Source organism: Mycetomoellerius zeteki, unplaced genomic scaffold (genome assembly GCF_001594055.1).
Source record: "Mycetomoellerius zeteki isolate Tzet28-1 unplaced genomic scaffold, Tzet1.0 scaffold364, whole genome shotgun sequence".
NCBI classification, from domain to species: Eukaryota; Metazoa; Arthropoda; class Insecta; order Hymenoptera; family Formicidae; genus Mycetomoellerius; species Mycetomoellerius zeteki.
Window position 1 is genome coordinate 870,708 of NW_017257354.1, and position 17,228 is coordinate 887,935.

At 27.5% G+C, this 17,228-nt stretch overlaps 2 protein-coding genes across 4 annotated transcripts in view; one reads left to right on the forward strand and one right to left on the reverse strand.

Moving 5' to 3' along the window:
• cta (Guanine nucleotide-binding protein subunit alpha cta) overlaps positions 1 to 9,522 on the forward strand; it is a 24,027-nt gene extending 14,505 nt beyond the window's left edge. The window contains exons 2-7 of one of the 2 annotated variants that reach the window (XM_018453073.1): positions 129 to 383; positions 1,799 to 2,059; positions 2,222 to 2,272; positions 2,412 to 2,629; positions 2,711 to 3,114; positions 9,499 to 9,522. In XM_018453073.1, the coding sequence (XP_018308575.1) occupies positions 168 to 383; positions 1,799 to 2,059; positions 2,222 to 2,272; positions 2,412 to 2,629; positions 2,711 to 3,068 (1,104 nt within the window). In that variant the 5' untranslated portion in view covers positions 129 to 167 and the 3' untranslated portion in view covers positions 3,069 to 3,114; positions 9,499 to 9,522. Of the gene's footprint in view, positions 1 to 128; positions 384 to 1,798; positions 2,060 to 2,221; positions 2,273 to 2,411; positions 2,630 to 2,710; positions 3,115 to 9,498 lie in introns of those variants that run through there. The other variant, XM_018453075.1, reaches the window with a different exon arrangement.
• A 3,288-nt stretch (positions 9,523 to 12,810) lies between these two features.
• Positions 12,811 to 17,228, reverse strand: part of Frl (formin-like protein) — a 32,986-nt gene continuing 28,568 nt past the window's right edge. The window contains exon 17 of one of the 2 annotated variants that reach the window (XM_018453107.1): positions 12,811 to 13,480. In XM_018453107.1, coding sequence (XP_018308609.1) covers positions 13,268 to 13,480 — 213 coding nt within the window. In that variant the 3' untranslated portion in view covers positions 12,811 to 13,267. The remainder of the gene's footprint in view (positions 13,481 to 17,228) is intronic. The other variant, XM_018453108.1, reaches the window with a different exon arrangement.

Sequence of the window (17,228 nt, forward strand, 5' to 3'; positions counted from 1 at the left end):
CATTTCGTCGGTTTGTTGCCGAGACGGCAGCTGACAGCAGCGAACAAGAGTTCACGCTGCCGGACTCCGGCGAGAGAAGAAAAGCAAGCAAGGAAAGTAAGGAGGTGGATAGAGAGAAAGAGGTAGAGAGAGTGAGAGCGAATGAGAGAGGTAGGCAGGGTAGCAAGATGGCGAGCTCCTTAACGTGGTCGTGTTGCCTGCGTTTTAAATTCAGCCCGGAGGAGATTGAGCAGCGTTATAAGAGCCAGGAGATCGACCGGATGCTGGAGAAGGATCGGCAGACGTTTCGCCGGCAAGTGAAGCTGCTGCTGCTTGGCGCGGGAGAGAGCGGCAAGTCGACATTCCTCAAGCAGATGCGGATCATTCACGGAATCAAGTTCGAGGTAAGGGCCGAGGAGTTCCATGCGCGACACCACGTGATGGAATCGGTGCCGTCTCGCTTTCGAATATCGGTTCGGTTGTCGTACGATCAATGCCATCTCGTGCACAGCACCTGGCTTCTATTTAATTACCCAAGTATTTAACCTTCACATAACTTATACATTAATGTATCTTTTTTTATCCTATTTTTTCATTATAATTGAGTATAGTATAGTATTTTATTTGTTGAAATCTGTTTGCATTGTGTATTTTTTACAAAAAGAATGAAATAGCTCGTTGGCCAACCTTTTCCTACAAAAAGATGTGTAAAATAAAATAGCAGAGTATAAAAAGGTATTCCTAAAGTAAAATGTTGAAAAATGCAATATATATCTGTTTGATTTCAAATTTCAACTATTTTACAGACTTCCATACTAATGATATTTCAATTTCTATCATTGTTAATTAATTTTTTATTTAACTTATCATTTTATAGTTAAAGAATAAGTTAAATCAAGGTTAAAATTAATCTACATTGGTAGAAATAAATATTTAGTCAGTTTGTGTTTTGCTAACCAGAGTTCTACAATGAGCCGATAGTCAGAAATTCCAAGTAGTCCTAAGTGTCTTAATCGATGAAATTGGCCAATAGCTAACTTGTACGACAAAGTCTGAGTACAAGGATTGTAATACTTGCATAGACTTATATTGCAGACATAAGCAACATACAAGCTTTGGCATATGACATGTAACTTATTGTCATTTCTTGGAGACACAGCAATAAGTTGAACGTCATACTCCAAAGCTTATATGTTATTTACATCTATAACTTAAGTCTAAGTGTTACAACTTGTGCTCAGATCCTAAGGTTAAGACTGGTTAAGACTTCTGATTACTGACTACTGACTCATTGTAGAATCTCCGTAAGAGTTGGCATTATAATTGAAAAGAAAAAAAAAATATGAGTAGTAAAATATGAGAGATCGAATATGAGTAGTATAATGAATAAATAATATAATGTGTTTTATATGTGTGCATATGTATAATAAATTATGTATTAAACTAAGATAAAAAAGATGAGGGCTAAATTCATGGGCTGTGAAAGAAGTATTGATATCAATTTGACATGCGACATTTTCTGTCATATCTCAAATCTTTTACAAAATAATTTATCATTTAAAAATGATTAAAAATTCCGAAACTAAAACTCATTTTAATCAGAATAAATATTTTTCATTGAAATTGGCAATACATTAAACATTTAATTATAGATAAAAGTAGCACTTGTCACTAATTTCGTTGTAAGCATTAAATATATTTTTCTTGATGTCATTATATCACAAAGTATATTATAAAAGCATAAATATCATTTGTTTCTTTCATAAGAAATATATTTCAGAGAATTAGAGTTGATATTATGTATTATATATTTTTTCAGCCTGAACTAATTAAGGAATACCAACATGTAATCTATCAGAATATAATAAAGGGTATGAAGGTTCTAGTAGACGCACGGGATAAACTAAATATTCCTTGGGAGAATTCTAAGAATTATGATATCGGTTTTCAATTACTCAAGTTTGAGAATACCATGGTGCTCGACACTAGATTATTTCTGCATTATGTGCCAGCATTGCAAAGTTTATGGACGGATGCGTCGATTAAAAGAGCGTTCGATAGGCGAAGAGAATTCCAATTGGTAAAATCTTTTTTTCTTTTTTTTAATTGTTCAGGTACGAATCGTGTGCATGCATGCATACATGCGTTCGTGCAACTGATATAAATGTAATAATTGTTTATTATTTCTATATTATTTCTTAATTTATGTGTTATATTTATATATGTGATTTGATATTTCCAGAGTGATTCTGTCCAGTACTTCTTAGATAATCTTGATAGGATTGCAAGAGTGGTAATACATTTTACAATTTATAATTACACACAACAAATTAATATATATTTTTATTTACTATAAAGTGTAAAGACAAGTGTATTTGTGTGTATGTTATTTTTAATTTTTATTGTCTATAAAGTGTATAAATATTTTTTAGGATTATACACCGACACATCAGGATATTCTACACTGTAGAAAGGCGACAAAAGGAATTTCTGAATTTGTAATACCAATTAATAATATTCCATTCCTCTTTGTTGATGTTGGCGGTCAAAGATCTCAAAGGCAAAAATGGTACCAATGCTTTGACTGCGTGACGTCTATACTTTTTCTTGTATCATCATCGGAATTTGATCAGGTCTTGTTGGAAGATAGGTATGTCATTTTTTTGTTTATTTTACAAGATCGTAAAATAAATGATAATGTTTTTGTTTTTATTATCAATTAATCTTGTAGGAGAACTAACAGATTGGAAGAATCTAAGAATATATTTGATACAATCGTGAATAACATGATATTTTGTGGTGTGTCTATAATTTTGTTTTTGAACAAAACGGATTTACTCGATAAAAAAGTGAGGTCACAGGATACAAATATCCGTTATTATTTTCCACAATTTGTGGGTGATCCACATTCCATGAAGGACGTGCAAAATTTTATCCTCGATATGTTCGTCTCGGTCAAAAGGGATCCAAGGAAACCGTTGTTTCATCATTTCACCACTGCAGTAGACACGGAAAATATTAAAGTCGTCTTTAATGCTGTTAAGGATACTATTCTGCATCGAAACTTAGAGTCCCTTATGCTTCAATAGTGTAGAAATGGAGTAATTAACCAGATAAACAGCTAGTAAAACAAAGGTATGCATCAAAAATTAACATTTAATATATTATTAACCCAATTTGTAGTTTTCGAAGAATATTGCAATATACACTATGTCAAAACACATTTTGATAAGACAATATATATATGTACGAATTATACAACTTTTGAATATTTACTTCATATGTAAATACATTTACAGTAAAGAAGAAAAAACTGCCTAATGTAAAGATATATTTTAAAAAATTTGACTTTATATACACTGTGTATGCGTGCGTATACATGCATGTGCGTGTATGCATGTTCATAAATAAAAATATAAATATATATGTATATATGTGTGTGTGTGTGTGTGTGTGTGTGTGTGTGTGTGTGTGTGTGTGTGTGTGTGTGCGCGTGTATGTGGGTGTGTGTGTGTGTGTGTATTATATATACTGAATCATGATGAATGTTCAGTATTTTACCATAGGAGATGAATTACCGACTGTAATTGGAAAAAGCATAGGAGACCACGCCTAAGAGAGAAATATTCATCTCCCATAAAATGTTGAGCATACATTATGATTCAGTCTATGTATGCATATATATATATATATACACATACATATGTATGTATGTATGTATGTATGTATGTATGTATGTATGTATGTATAAGAGATACAGTTTTATTATACTTTTGATAAATATTGAACGATTGCGAGATCACTACAAACTCTATTGTACATAATTTTGTATTCTATATATTGTCAATAATTTCTACGATAATGGTTTGTATAAAAAGAAAGGATCAGTTGCAAATAATTCAGTTTAAATTCTTACAGTTTTTTATGTAGCTATGGCTGCGTTCAAGGAAACATTTATTAGCACTATTTGTGTCATTCTATCTTTGATTCATATATGAACGATGAAGATAGAATGACACAAATAGCACTAATAGTGTTTTTCCAAATGCATCCTATATAAATAATTCAATGTTTTTCCCATGATTTAATATAAGATTATTGCTGATTGATATATTAAACTAGAATTCACAAATCTATAATTAACTTATTTTTTATTTAAGATTAATAATTTTTATTACTGAATACATTAATCGTATGAAATGCCAAAGATAATGATTGCGTTCCTTCGTTTTATGTTCGTTATCATGCTTCTACATGATAGACTTTTAAACACGATGCTTTCAATACGATGTTTTTTTGCGATCGCTTTTGGCATTCAAACGGTTAAATAACAAGAAAACCAAATATTAGTTTTCAAGCCATATAAACCAAATGAAGCTAACCAGTTTGTGTTCAAATTGCTGTGGAAAAAGTTCACCCATTTTTTTCCGAAAAAGCAGTGTTATATAATATAATCAAGGTTGGGAAAGTTACTTCGTAAAAGTAGATAGTTACAGTTTTTTTGTTTCAAAAATTAACTAGTTACGGTTTCAAATAAGCTATTTTAAAAAGAAACGAGTTACAGTTACAGTTACTTAAAAGAAACTTTTCAGTTCCTTTATTATTATAGAACAACATGAGTAATATTTTGATACTATTAGAGCCAACAAAGGATAAGATTTATTTACATTTACATGTTTACATTTTTATATATAGACAGGGTGTATATGACAGCGGTATTGTAACTTTCGTGCCTTATAATTTTATTATGTTTTGAAAAATTCTTCACTAAATGTTCTTCACATCAGCTATTACTTAGATTCTGGAATTAAAAATAGGGTATCCCATTTAAAAAAAGTCGATTTAATCTTGGCGACGCCTCCCAAGATCAAATGAATGTGATAAATATATAGATATTTTTAAACCCTATAATTTATGTCTGAAACATTTTTCTTAAAAATGCTTTATTTTCAAAACCTATTCAATCATTTCCAGACTTTTTATACTAATTAAAGGACTCTCAATCTTAAAGTATAATAAACGAAGCAATAAAAACAAGGCTACTGAGAGTTACAATTACAGTTAGAAAAAAAGAACGAAGTTACGTTAAAGTTACTGAAAAAAGTAACTCTAACTATAAAAGTTTCTTTTTATACTGATGCTAGACTAAACGATCATTTTTATCAAAAATGCTTGATATTTGTCAATTTTTACTACGTGATCTGTTTTGACGCTACAAATCAACATCGAGGATCAGCATGAAAAAGCGCCTCAACTTAGTTATAAATTATTAGTACTTTCCAATCCTGAATATAATAATATTTAAATCTTTGTTTCTTACATTGTGTAAATGAATTGTAGGCTGCTATTATTGTCATTTAACTGAAGATAATTATACATTAACTAAAATTGTTTTTCTAGTTATCTAGAGTGCTATGTTGAATCGTATCTTTTTATATAAAACATATATTGTTTGAAAATCTTAAATTCTTTATCCTTTTTTATGTAGATATTTAATTTTTTATATATTATGTATCGTCCGTTATGTATCTCTATATATCTAATATAGAAAAAATTCTATATATTTCTTAAATTAAATACAATATTATGAAGTATAAAATTATAAATTTTAAAGAAATATAATAGCAGCTGTTTTTAATTTCAGTGTAATTATATCACATCATAAGTGTAACAAGTTTTATTTATCTATTCTGTATATTTGATAACTGATCCTTTATTGATTATTACATTTTTAGAAGAAAAATAAAATCAGTATTATTTTTTTCATACTATGTGAATTAACCAAATTTTTTACTTTCTATATTATTTACCAGATTAGAACAGCAATTTGTATGAAATATATCTAATTTAGCATTATAAATTTAATATTATATTTGTTTATACATATGCGTATTTGTTTATGAATTTTGTTATTTTATGATTGCAAATAGATGTCGATTTGAAAAATCTGACACAGTTGAACTGAATATTGTAGTATACCAAAAATTCTGAAGAAAGTAAAAATATGTATTTTTTTTGTAATATAAATTATTATCGAACTATGTGTTTCTGGTGACGAATGTTAGTATTTTTTTACTGTGTGCATATAAACTGTATCTAAAGATTTTATGTAATAATGTTGATGATTAGGGAGATAGATTAATTGAATATGATTTTTTATTCTATGTATAGAATAAAAAAATCATTTTCATACGTTATTCTTTATTTTATTTTTTATTAGTTTAAAATGGATATATACAGGATGTGTTTGATAATTATTTGTACAAGGTTCGTAGGTAAATAGAGTGGATAAAACTGAGGACTCGAAAAGTCCTGTACCATTTTGTGATTTTCGCAGTAATTAACGAGATATTAATTACTAAAGATTGTTGAATGAGTCTGGCTTGGAGTTTCCGAAACTCGAAACTTTTCTATATTTTAAGGTTTTGCGGTTTTATTCTCGCCGCACGGTTGCATTTGGTATTACATCGGGCGAATATACGCTTATTCGATTTTAAATAATTAATATTTTGTTAACGGTTGCAAAAATTACAAAATGATACTGCTCGATTCAGTTTAGTTTGCTATATCTGCCCATGAGCGTTGTTAATAATTAGCAGACACTATGTGCATTTTGTCTGTGCACGCGCATTGTATACATAAAATTCATAACAGATGGTACAATCAAGAAGGGAATGATTTTTTTTACATGAAAAAATAAATCAAAAGCGTAGAATGAAATTTTTTTTATATGAGGCTTTGTTTTCGAGAAAATGTACTTTAAATATTCTACAGATTTAATTTATAAATTAAAACGCTTAGAACACGTTAAAAAGCGTTCATAGAAATCTACTTCAAAGAGCAAAATTATGTACTCGATAAAATGGACATTTTCAACAATTTATATATTTAAATGTAATAAAATTTATTATTCGTGAATATTATATTTTTATTATGTATTTTCGATTTCCCAGTACAATAATGAATATAAACATGAGCAGAGATAGTTTACATTCAGATCTATAAGTTAAAACATAATTAAATGCACACATACCTAGTGCATATGTAAAATCGATTTTCTCAGAAACAAAGTCTTTTGAAAAAATTTTATTATATATTTTTGACTTATTTTTTCATGCAGATTTACCCTCTTTCTAGTATCATTAGTTCTTGAATACTTTGTATACAGGTATGTGTACGTATATAATATACGTATTTTTCAATACATATTTTTTCAAACATAGCTATGCTACAAGCCATTCCAATTCTATAGATTATTTATTACATAAAATCTTTGTTTTAATGTGTTAAAGTTTAATAAAGCGGAATAAGTTTATTAACAAATAAATTTGTAATACGCATTTTTATTATTAACCAGAAGTATTCTAATTATGTATTAAATTACACGTATATGTATGTATATGTGTATGTATATGTGTATGTATATGTGTGCGTGTGCGCGTGTCGCGTGTATGTATGTACATATATGCTGTGCGTCTGTTTATGTATAAAAAAGATACTGAGGTATATCGCATTTAAGCTTTTATACATAAACATTATTTCATACAAACAGCTGATTGTATAAAAAATAATTGATAATCGGTATATTTTGTAAATAATATTTTTACATTCCTATAAAGATAATCAGGTCCAATTTCATCGTTTTTATAACAATAGTATTGTCTTGAACATACCTTGTTTTTATACTAGTTTTTATGTATATGTCGTTTACATACAATTGATATGTTAATACTCCTTACACAGAGAGAACGTCTATGATTTTTATAAAAAAATTTACAAGAGATATAAAACAAACATTGACATTCATCACATAACGAATTCGTAAGTATAAGTTTTAGTAATTATATTCTACGTACAAAATTCTACGAAAAACCCAAGCTTAATAGAAAATTCTTTTGATATTTAAGTAGTCAAGTCATAGATGTGGTTAAAATTTGGGGAATTATGTTAATAGTGCATTTGGTATATATCTTACGTTATGCTACGATTATATTTTATTGAAACTATATTCTTGAAACTATATATCGATATATGATGATGGATGTATCATATATATAGTCTATTAAGCTATTTATAAATGGAACAAAAAATATACATGTAATGATACAAACTTGAAATTTTATTATAATAACATAGATTGAGACTATAATAAATATGATAACATATTTCTTGAAAAGTTCCAAAATAATTTTTATATTTTTCTCAAATTCTTTAAAATGATTTTGATACATCCAATTTAATCTATTTATTATTAATATATTTCAAGTCGTAAAAAAATTGTTTAAAATGCATTTAAGCCAAATGTTGAAGAAATACCGTCATATTTATATATACTTTTATTCACACTTACATTCATAAATTAAAGGGAAGGAAATAAGAATGACTATTTTATTTACTTTTTTTCGTATAATTAAAAACAAGGATATGAATATTAAAACGAAGGAATAATTGGATTGTGTATGTTTGTGTATACATAGATAATGATTAATTTTTTTCAAATATTCTCATTACTTTTAGCGCAGCCATGCTCTTTATATTTCATATTTTTCATTTAAATTTAATATTTAAAAAATAATTGTTTCCCCATGGAACTTAGCAATATTTTTTCATATTAACAATAAGAATCTTTATTTTAGACCATACCATGTGAAAACACAATCAATACTAGAAATTAAAATGCCTATACCAGTCGAAGCTAGATCTTTAATGCTTAAATAATTCAATGTTGTAATTTTTCATATTAATATTGACAGACTTGTAGCAAAGTATACATTCTGAATATCAGTTGACAAATCATCACGTATTATTTATATTAATATAACATAAATTGTAAGCACAAAACTACCTTTTTTATATAAGATATTTAAAACCAAGTAGTTTTTTGAATTAAGAAAATTAAAGTTTTCTCTTTGAACAAAAAAAAAGTCAAAATTATCGTATCTTGTACAATTTTTCAATTTTTATAATATCTGATATTAAAAAAGAACATCAACGAATCATTTTAAATGAAATTTTTGTCAAAATAAAATTTGAAATATAAATATATTATGAATTCTTATTTTTTAATTCTTCGTAATCACACACACACACCACACACACACACACACACACACACACACACACACACACACTTCTTAAAAGTAATTCTTTATTCTTTAATTCTAATTTAATTCTTCCGTAATGATTACACCGAGGTCAAAATGATACCAGAGCGCATTTAACAGATTACCGTATATACAGAATTCGTTCTATGAAGTAAAAAAAAATTACTGGTTAAATGTACTCTGGGATCATTTTTGACCTCAGACTACAAAGGGTTAAATTTAATTATTTAAAATTCTTGAATTTTTGTAATTGGAAAATATTTTAACGTGTGACATTTCTGTTAGAAGTTTACATTAAAATCTACTCCATTATTCAGTGGAATAAATAACAGTCTCATAATTTATATCCTATGTATACATATAATGTAACGAAACGAAATTGTTTAAATCGTGTATATTTTCTCATACTTTATAGTGATGTCTTTTTAGAGGTATAGAGGAAAGTATTCTATGTATCATCGAAATACAATGAAAAAAATATGAAAAGGAAATATAAGAATAAACAAGAATAATGTAAATGGTACAGATGCATGATGAACAATAATCTGTGACATTTGAAAGCACAATAATATATTTAATTTTTTTAACGGTACTATAAAACAATTATTGATAATAAATTTTTGTAACATTTTTAAGTTATATATACTTCCTACATTTCGTAATTTTATTGTCTTGCATTTTATTATATGTGAGCTAAAGAATGTAGATATGTCGTGCCTTTTGTACATTGTACATTTGTATATAACAATATTTTACATGAATTATTATTACAATGTAGTTTATACACAAATAATAAACAATTTTAAAAGACATAATAGTATGTTAATTTATTGATAATAAATGTTAAACAAAAAATATAAATGATAATTTATGTAATAGTAGGCCAACAATATAGGTATTAGTGTGATATTAATTTATTTGGTCATAGAAAAAAACATTGAATACTTAATTACATCAATGGAAAATGTATTGTTATTATCATTATTCATCATTCATTCGTGATTCATGTATTGATATTAAGGCTCCTGAGTACTTCTCTCAGCCATATTGAATCGTCATAAGCATCATGATAAGCAATATAGTTGATAACTTAAGGAGCCTTAATATTATATATTATATTGTGTTATATGTGTTGTGACCATACCATAGACATGGAATCATACCACTAATCAATAATATAAATGCATTTCGTGTGCGTATACACATACGTTAATTTTATATAATAAATGAATACATCATTTTTTATTGAAGTATTAATTATTATATTTATTTATATATTGTGGTTTTATACAACGAGTATATTGTTAATTTTTACAATTGTGTGTATGTATGTGAAAAAAATAGCTTAGTTTTCAATCCTAATAATAGCAATTTTTCTTCAAATATTGCTAATATGCAATATATGCTAAATAATACAATACAGAAAATATTTTATCTAAATACATCACATTGGCAGTTATTCTAAGCGATTATAGTAATTACATTATATTTGTTCAAATATTTTTTATATTACAACACATTTACATTTTTCTTCCTTTAGTAATATATAGTATTAAAAACGAATACAAAAGTAAAAATATAACTTCATTTTTTTCAAAAGTTCACGATATGTTTTTAATTAGGAAAAAGTTTGTAGAACTGCAGTCTTTTATGTATTAATAATGCTATTAATACATAATGCCTACCATAAATGCCTACAACTAGACTGTTCACTTCGATATGTTTGTTGCTAAGCATGTTCGCATGATGTAACATAAAGTCACCAATCATACAAAATTAGGAGGGATTGTCCCAAATTTTGATTCTTTCCACTTTACAATGCGTCTCAAATTTTATCCCAAATTAAGATTACACGATTATGAATTGTCCCTCTTTTAAGTGTGAAAATAATAAATGTAAAATAATAAGTATGAAATATAGTTTTCAACTAATACATGAAGAATTTTATGATTTTTATTTAAAAATTCGGATTTATAAAATACATTCAGTAGAAAAATACAATTTTAAAAAATCGTAATTCTTGATGTAATTTTTGTTGTGATCTCATGTGATGTTATTACATTAAGTGTTATTAGTTATTTACAAACATATTCATGCATAATAATATAATACGTTCCATAACATTTATTTTAAAAGTGTTTATCTATTAACATTTAATTACAGTTAATATTGAATTTTTTAAATATTGTTTTTCTTCTTCTTAAGAAGTTGATTACCGTAATTTTTTTAGTTTCGAAGTTAAAAAATATTTAAAAAAAAGAAAATTTTTTATTATATTAAAAAATGTCAATTTTTCAATATTGTGTAATTTGGGACCAAACAGTGTATCGCAAAGACAAAACATCAATTTAAAAAAGTTTTCTCTTTTTAAAATGTATTTGTAAAAATGTCTTCATTATTTTTTCTCACCGAGATATTTAAGTTTTTGTAAAATGCGAGAAATCGCAAACATCTCCGAATTTATAAACGGTAATGTATATAAACGTGTAGTGTTGGTCACATAATAAATCCAGATCACATACACTCACATATAATATGCATACAGATAATACATATGCATGGATGGACATAGATAAGAACTTTTCAGCCTCACTTTTATTTCTTTTTGATAACCGAAGTGAGCAGTTTAGTTATAAAAATCTTTTGACAATAAGAAAATTTTAGAAAATGGCAGCATTGATCGATGTACCTTTTAATTCGTATTTTTTTCTCCTTATATTATAGCTCGATATATATATCGATTATTAAATACTATGAAATGCTCTTAAACAGTTACTTATGTTTGTATGTTTACGTAGCGTATAACATAATCTTGATATATGTAGATTTGTGTATATGATGCGTGTATTCAAGGAATGTAATAAGTAATATATGCTGCAAAATTATTTTCGAAAGATATCTGAGACAATTAAGAGATCTCACTTTCATTTATATCATAATAATACATGGTGTATGTCGCAGAAAATTACAACAAATACATATATATTCCTAGTTAATTATCACTTTTGTAAGGTATTATTTTGATTTGTTAGTTATTGTTGTTGCAAGAAGATACATTTCTGTAATTCAAAATTATAACTCGAAATTTTTCTAATACGAAAGTGTAAACATTTATTTTAAATCTTGTGCATTTGCTTTCAAGCTGATAGAACTTGTGTAATTTCATAGCAAGTTTTCCTAACTTATTACATCTCTTTAGAATAACATAAATATAATAAACTTATTAAAATCTGCGACTGTTAAACCAATTTTACACACTTACATTAAGAGTTAAATGACTTCGTCCATTTGATATAAAGCAATTATATGGGTGTAAACAATTAATTTAATTAACGGAAACATTGATATGAAAAGTATAAATATTTTCAACATATATAACAATCAACAACAATTAAGTTTAAATAGTTCTACATATCTCGTTTAGATATCTCGTATATATGTCAAAAAAAGTGAAAGAAAGGTAATAGTGTAATTAAGATATAAACAAATGTAATGTCAGGAAATGTAGAAAAGAATTACTTAGAGGCATAAAAAGATGCCTTAATTAATATAATATTATGCTAACCTGAAAAGAACTTAGATATCTTTAATTATGAGATTCACATATGAATTATGCATAAAAGGATAAATATGTAAAATACCGCGTGTTTTCGAAGATCTATCGCTTCGCAATAGATTTTCGAAAACGCGCGATATTTTACACGATAAATACCATATTCGAAAAGTTTTATATCCTAAAGCTTTAAATTTCAAATTTATAACTATTGCATTTTCAGCACCACTATTCAATTCGAGCACACAAGCTTCTTCTAATTGTACCTCTATTGAATGAATATCGTCATTCTACAATTCTCTCTCTTCGAATTTGTATACTCATAACAAAGTATATTTGTAAAAAACTTTCAAAAATTGGAAGAATGTACAAGTGTATATTCAGTTGTGCAAGCTATTAATATTTTCAAAAGTATTCTCAAACTATTGGTGCTTCTTTATCGAGATTCCCGTCGTATTTGTATAAAATTAAGAAGCCTATTCTGTAACTCTTAACGACTGTAACTGTAGCACTATGGTACAACTCGATAAGAGTTACAGAATAAGCCTCTAGTTATAATGAAGTTTCAATATTACAAGGCAAATTTATTCAGTAGAAAAACTTTGAAATATGCATCGGAAATGTAAAAAAATTAGAGTTCAAGCTCTTCAGCAGTGCGCGAGAGTCTATGATTATCGATACGTCGTCGTTGGCTACGTCTTACAGCATCCGCTCTGCGATATGGTTCGGACCTGAGACCAAGAAGAATATCCTCTAGTGCGCCATTGTATACTTCGTCTTGTTGCAGCAACTTTTTCTCTTGCACTAATCGTGTCTTATTCTTCAATTCGTTTATAACAGCATCCTAATATGTAACAGAATGTTAATTATAACAGAAAAAATTTTAAATATTTTTTTTATATAAAAAATATATTTATAATATTTTTTTATGTCTGTATAATAAATAAATATATGTATACCACCTTGATCAAAAAGTTCCCGGAATTACCACCAGGTGATGCTCTGAGTCAGCTGATTTGAGTTCTGTTTTTTTTTGTTAAGTTGCCACATCTATCATCGACGTTTCCACCAAATTTTATCGCCATAGCTTGACATTTGTAAAAGTTACGCCGTCTTGAGTACATTTACCTCTGCACGGTTTTCGATTTTATCCATTACCTCCTTTCGGCTTAAAACGCGTTCCCCGTAGTGGTTTTTTGACTCGATCGAATAGAAAAAAATCGCAGGGAGCCATATCGAGTGAATTGGATGGTATGCGTTTCGTTCTTGGTCAAAAATTCACGGATGTTGCAAAATCAACTCCATTTTTAAAACTGTAAAAAATTAAAAACCGTGCAGAGGTAGATGTACTCAAGACGGCGTAACTTTTACAAATGTCAAGCTATGGCGATAAAATTTGGTGGAAATGTCAATGATAGATGTGGCAACCTAACCAAAAAAACAACTCAAATCAGCTGACTCAGAGCATCATTTGGTGGTAATTCCGGGAACTTTTTGATCAAGGTGGTATATATCGAAATTCGTGAATCAAAATACTATAGTAAGAAAGTTATTTGTAAATTAGGGAGATTAAATTAAAGAGAAGAAATTTAAGAGATTAAAGAAATTTTTTTCTTTCTTTAAATTTAATCTTTAAATCTGTAAATTAAAGAGTTAGAGAGTGAGCTGAAGTTTATCGAAAGACAACCCAGCCTGTATCTCATAAACTTACTGTTTGAAATAAAAATGTACACATATCTTTTTTATCCAATTTTTTGAAAACTTTCTTACTGTGGTATTTTAATTCGCAAATTTCGGTACATCCTGATATGTTTCATAAATATATAGAATGTCTAAAATCAGCTACCATATTATATTTTGAAAACGGTTAAAAATTATGAAAAACCGCGAAATACGTGTTCATTCATTTCAAAAGGCTATTCCTTTAAAGGGATTGAGGAGGTTGCAGAAGACCCTCGAAATGATCGAACACGTATTTTATGGTTTTTCATAATTTTGAATTGTTTCCGAAATATATAAGGGTGATAATAGACTTTATAGACACCCTGTATATAACTTATAAATTACACTGCGCGACGTTTTAAGACTTTTTTTCTGCTGTTTGAATAAAAGATACCATTTCCGATGTATTTTCGCTCGCTGAACACGAATCCGGCAATGAAATTGCTCTATTACGTCACGTTTTTGAGAAAAGTGAAGTTAAAAGTCTCAAAATTGACGTTTTTTGACATATTTGTGATTTTTTTGCTAGCAAAGTAAATTTTTTTTCTACTTTCGTTCACGCCATCTTAAAGTGCCAACTTTTATCTTTAAAATATATATTTTAATGCCTTTTACGTTTTGTTTTCACCGAGATAATTTCTGCGTAGTCACGCAAAGAAAAACGTTCTGTGCCAAAAATGTTTTTGAAGAAAAACTTTTAAGAACTGTGTAATGATTTTAGTACACAGATTTCTATACTACACTAGATCGCTAACTTAGGTAGTGGGGAGTGAAGCAACCAATCAGTATTATCCGCATTGCAAATGGCCGATACTTCCGTTCTTTTGTATAATAACATCGTATTTTGTGAAATGTATGTTCAATAGTTTCAATAAAAAATACAATTAAAAATTTTCAAAATGCCACAAATTTGTTGTATAAAACATTGTAAAAATGTTCGACTATTGGGTTTGCATTTCTTTACGTAAGTATGTCTCAAATTCCTATATTCTACGAAAGTATAATTGAAAAATTACATTATTCGAGGTTAATTTTAAATAATTTACACTTATTTAATGTTTTATAGGCGTAATACTGTAAATAATTATTTTATAAATATATTAGGTTCCCATTTAAGAGAGAAGAAATTTTTAAGAAATGGATTGAGATGATTGGACAAGATAATTTTAAGCCTGCAAAACACAGTGTGATCTGTAATGATCATTTCACTCCAAATGATTATGAGATAAGACCAGGTGCATACAAACCGAGATTGAAAGAATGTGCAGTTCCAATTCGCTATAACAATAATGATGAAAACATTTCTGTAGAAATTTCAGAGAATTTATTGCCAGAAGTGATAGAAAATAATTCAAATTGAACATTCACAAAAGGTACATTTGTCATTATATGTACATATTATACATTCAAATAAAATGTTATAATTTTTTTAGAATAAACTTACGAGGAAACGCAGCATATCAATTAATCCAAATGAAGATATATCATTTTTAAATAAAAAATGCATAAAGCGTAGAAAAATTGGAATAGAAGGAATTAAAACTCCGAGAGCTGATGCTTATTCTCCAAGAAAGAAAAAAATGCAAAAAAAAATAAAAGTCTTTTGCAACAAAAAGTACGACGTCAAGAAAATAAAATAAAATGCCTCACAGATTTGCTTAAGAAATTATCGTAAGATTTAAATAATTTTTCAATATATTACATTCACGCTGTTAAAATTACAAGAAGCTAATATTATATTTGTAGTAGTACGATGGCAAACAAACTGTTGATATTCCAAAAAATTCTTTTTTAATATTTTTGCTGCAGTCTGTTGCTATGTTTTTTGTTATATGTAATATCATGTCGACGGTCTATGTTATCACGGTGTCATTTCTTATTAAAAAAATTAGAATAATTTATATTCTCGTATTTCTTACAATAGGGATAAGAAATTAATTGAAAGTAATGCATTTGAATTAATTAATCATCAATTGGTGGAATGACTGCAGCTTTATTTGAGAGTGAATGGAAAAATCACAATCATGCAAATACCGGAGTCCGATATTCAAAAGAACTGAAGAACTTTGCATTAACTGTCCATTACTATTCTCCAAAGGCTTATAATTATTGCAGGTTTTTATAATCATCCTATTACGATATTGTAAAAAATAATCATATTTTATTCAAGTTTAGTGGCAATTAAACCATTGGATAGAAAAATAGACTATCCGCAATGATAAGGCAGGATCAAAAAGTTACATTAAAAGTTAATTTTTTTTACATTAAATTGATTTTTTGATTCTGTTATTAACGCGATAAGATAGCGTCTTATTTTTCACAGTGATTCAATTATACTATACTATTAATTAACGTTCAATTATACTATACTATTAATTAACGTCTCGTGCTTTTTTATATCATTGATAATGATTTAATATACATCGAATTTTTGTATTATATAATTACATAAAAATACATTTAAAAAAAAAAAACATTATAAAAATACATTTAAACACTATGAGCGGCTGGTTGTTAATCGCAATGTGATCAACGAGTGCCACTCATTGTATTACCATTGACATATTATATGTGATATGTGATGCGCTGTCACACTGTTGTTATTTAATTTAATATTTTATTTATATTTTTAAACATAAATATATTATTTTCCTTTCTTTATTCGAGTCTGGCTACTTTCTCATTAAATAACCTTTTCCCTTAAACAAATATTTTTTTAATATATGATTTTTATACCTTTAAATATAAGTATTTATATTCTTAACCTTTATTTTTAATTGTTAGTATGAGAATAAAAATTTTATTCGTTTAAATGTTGGCGCGATTGTACGTGTCATAAATGGCGACGTATCCTATCCATGCTTCAATTT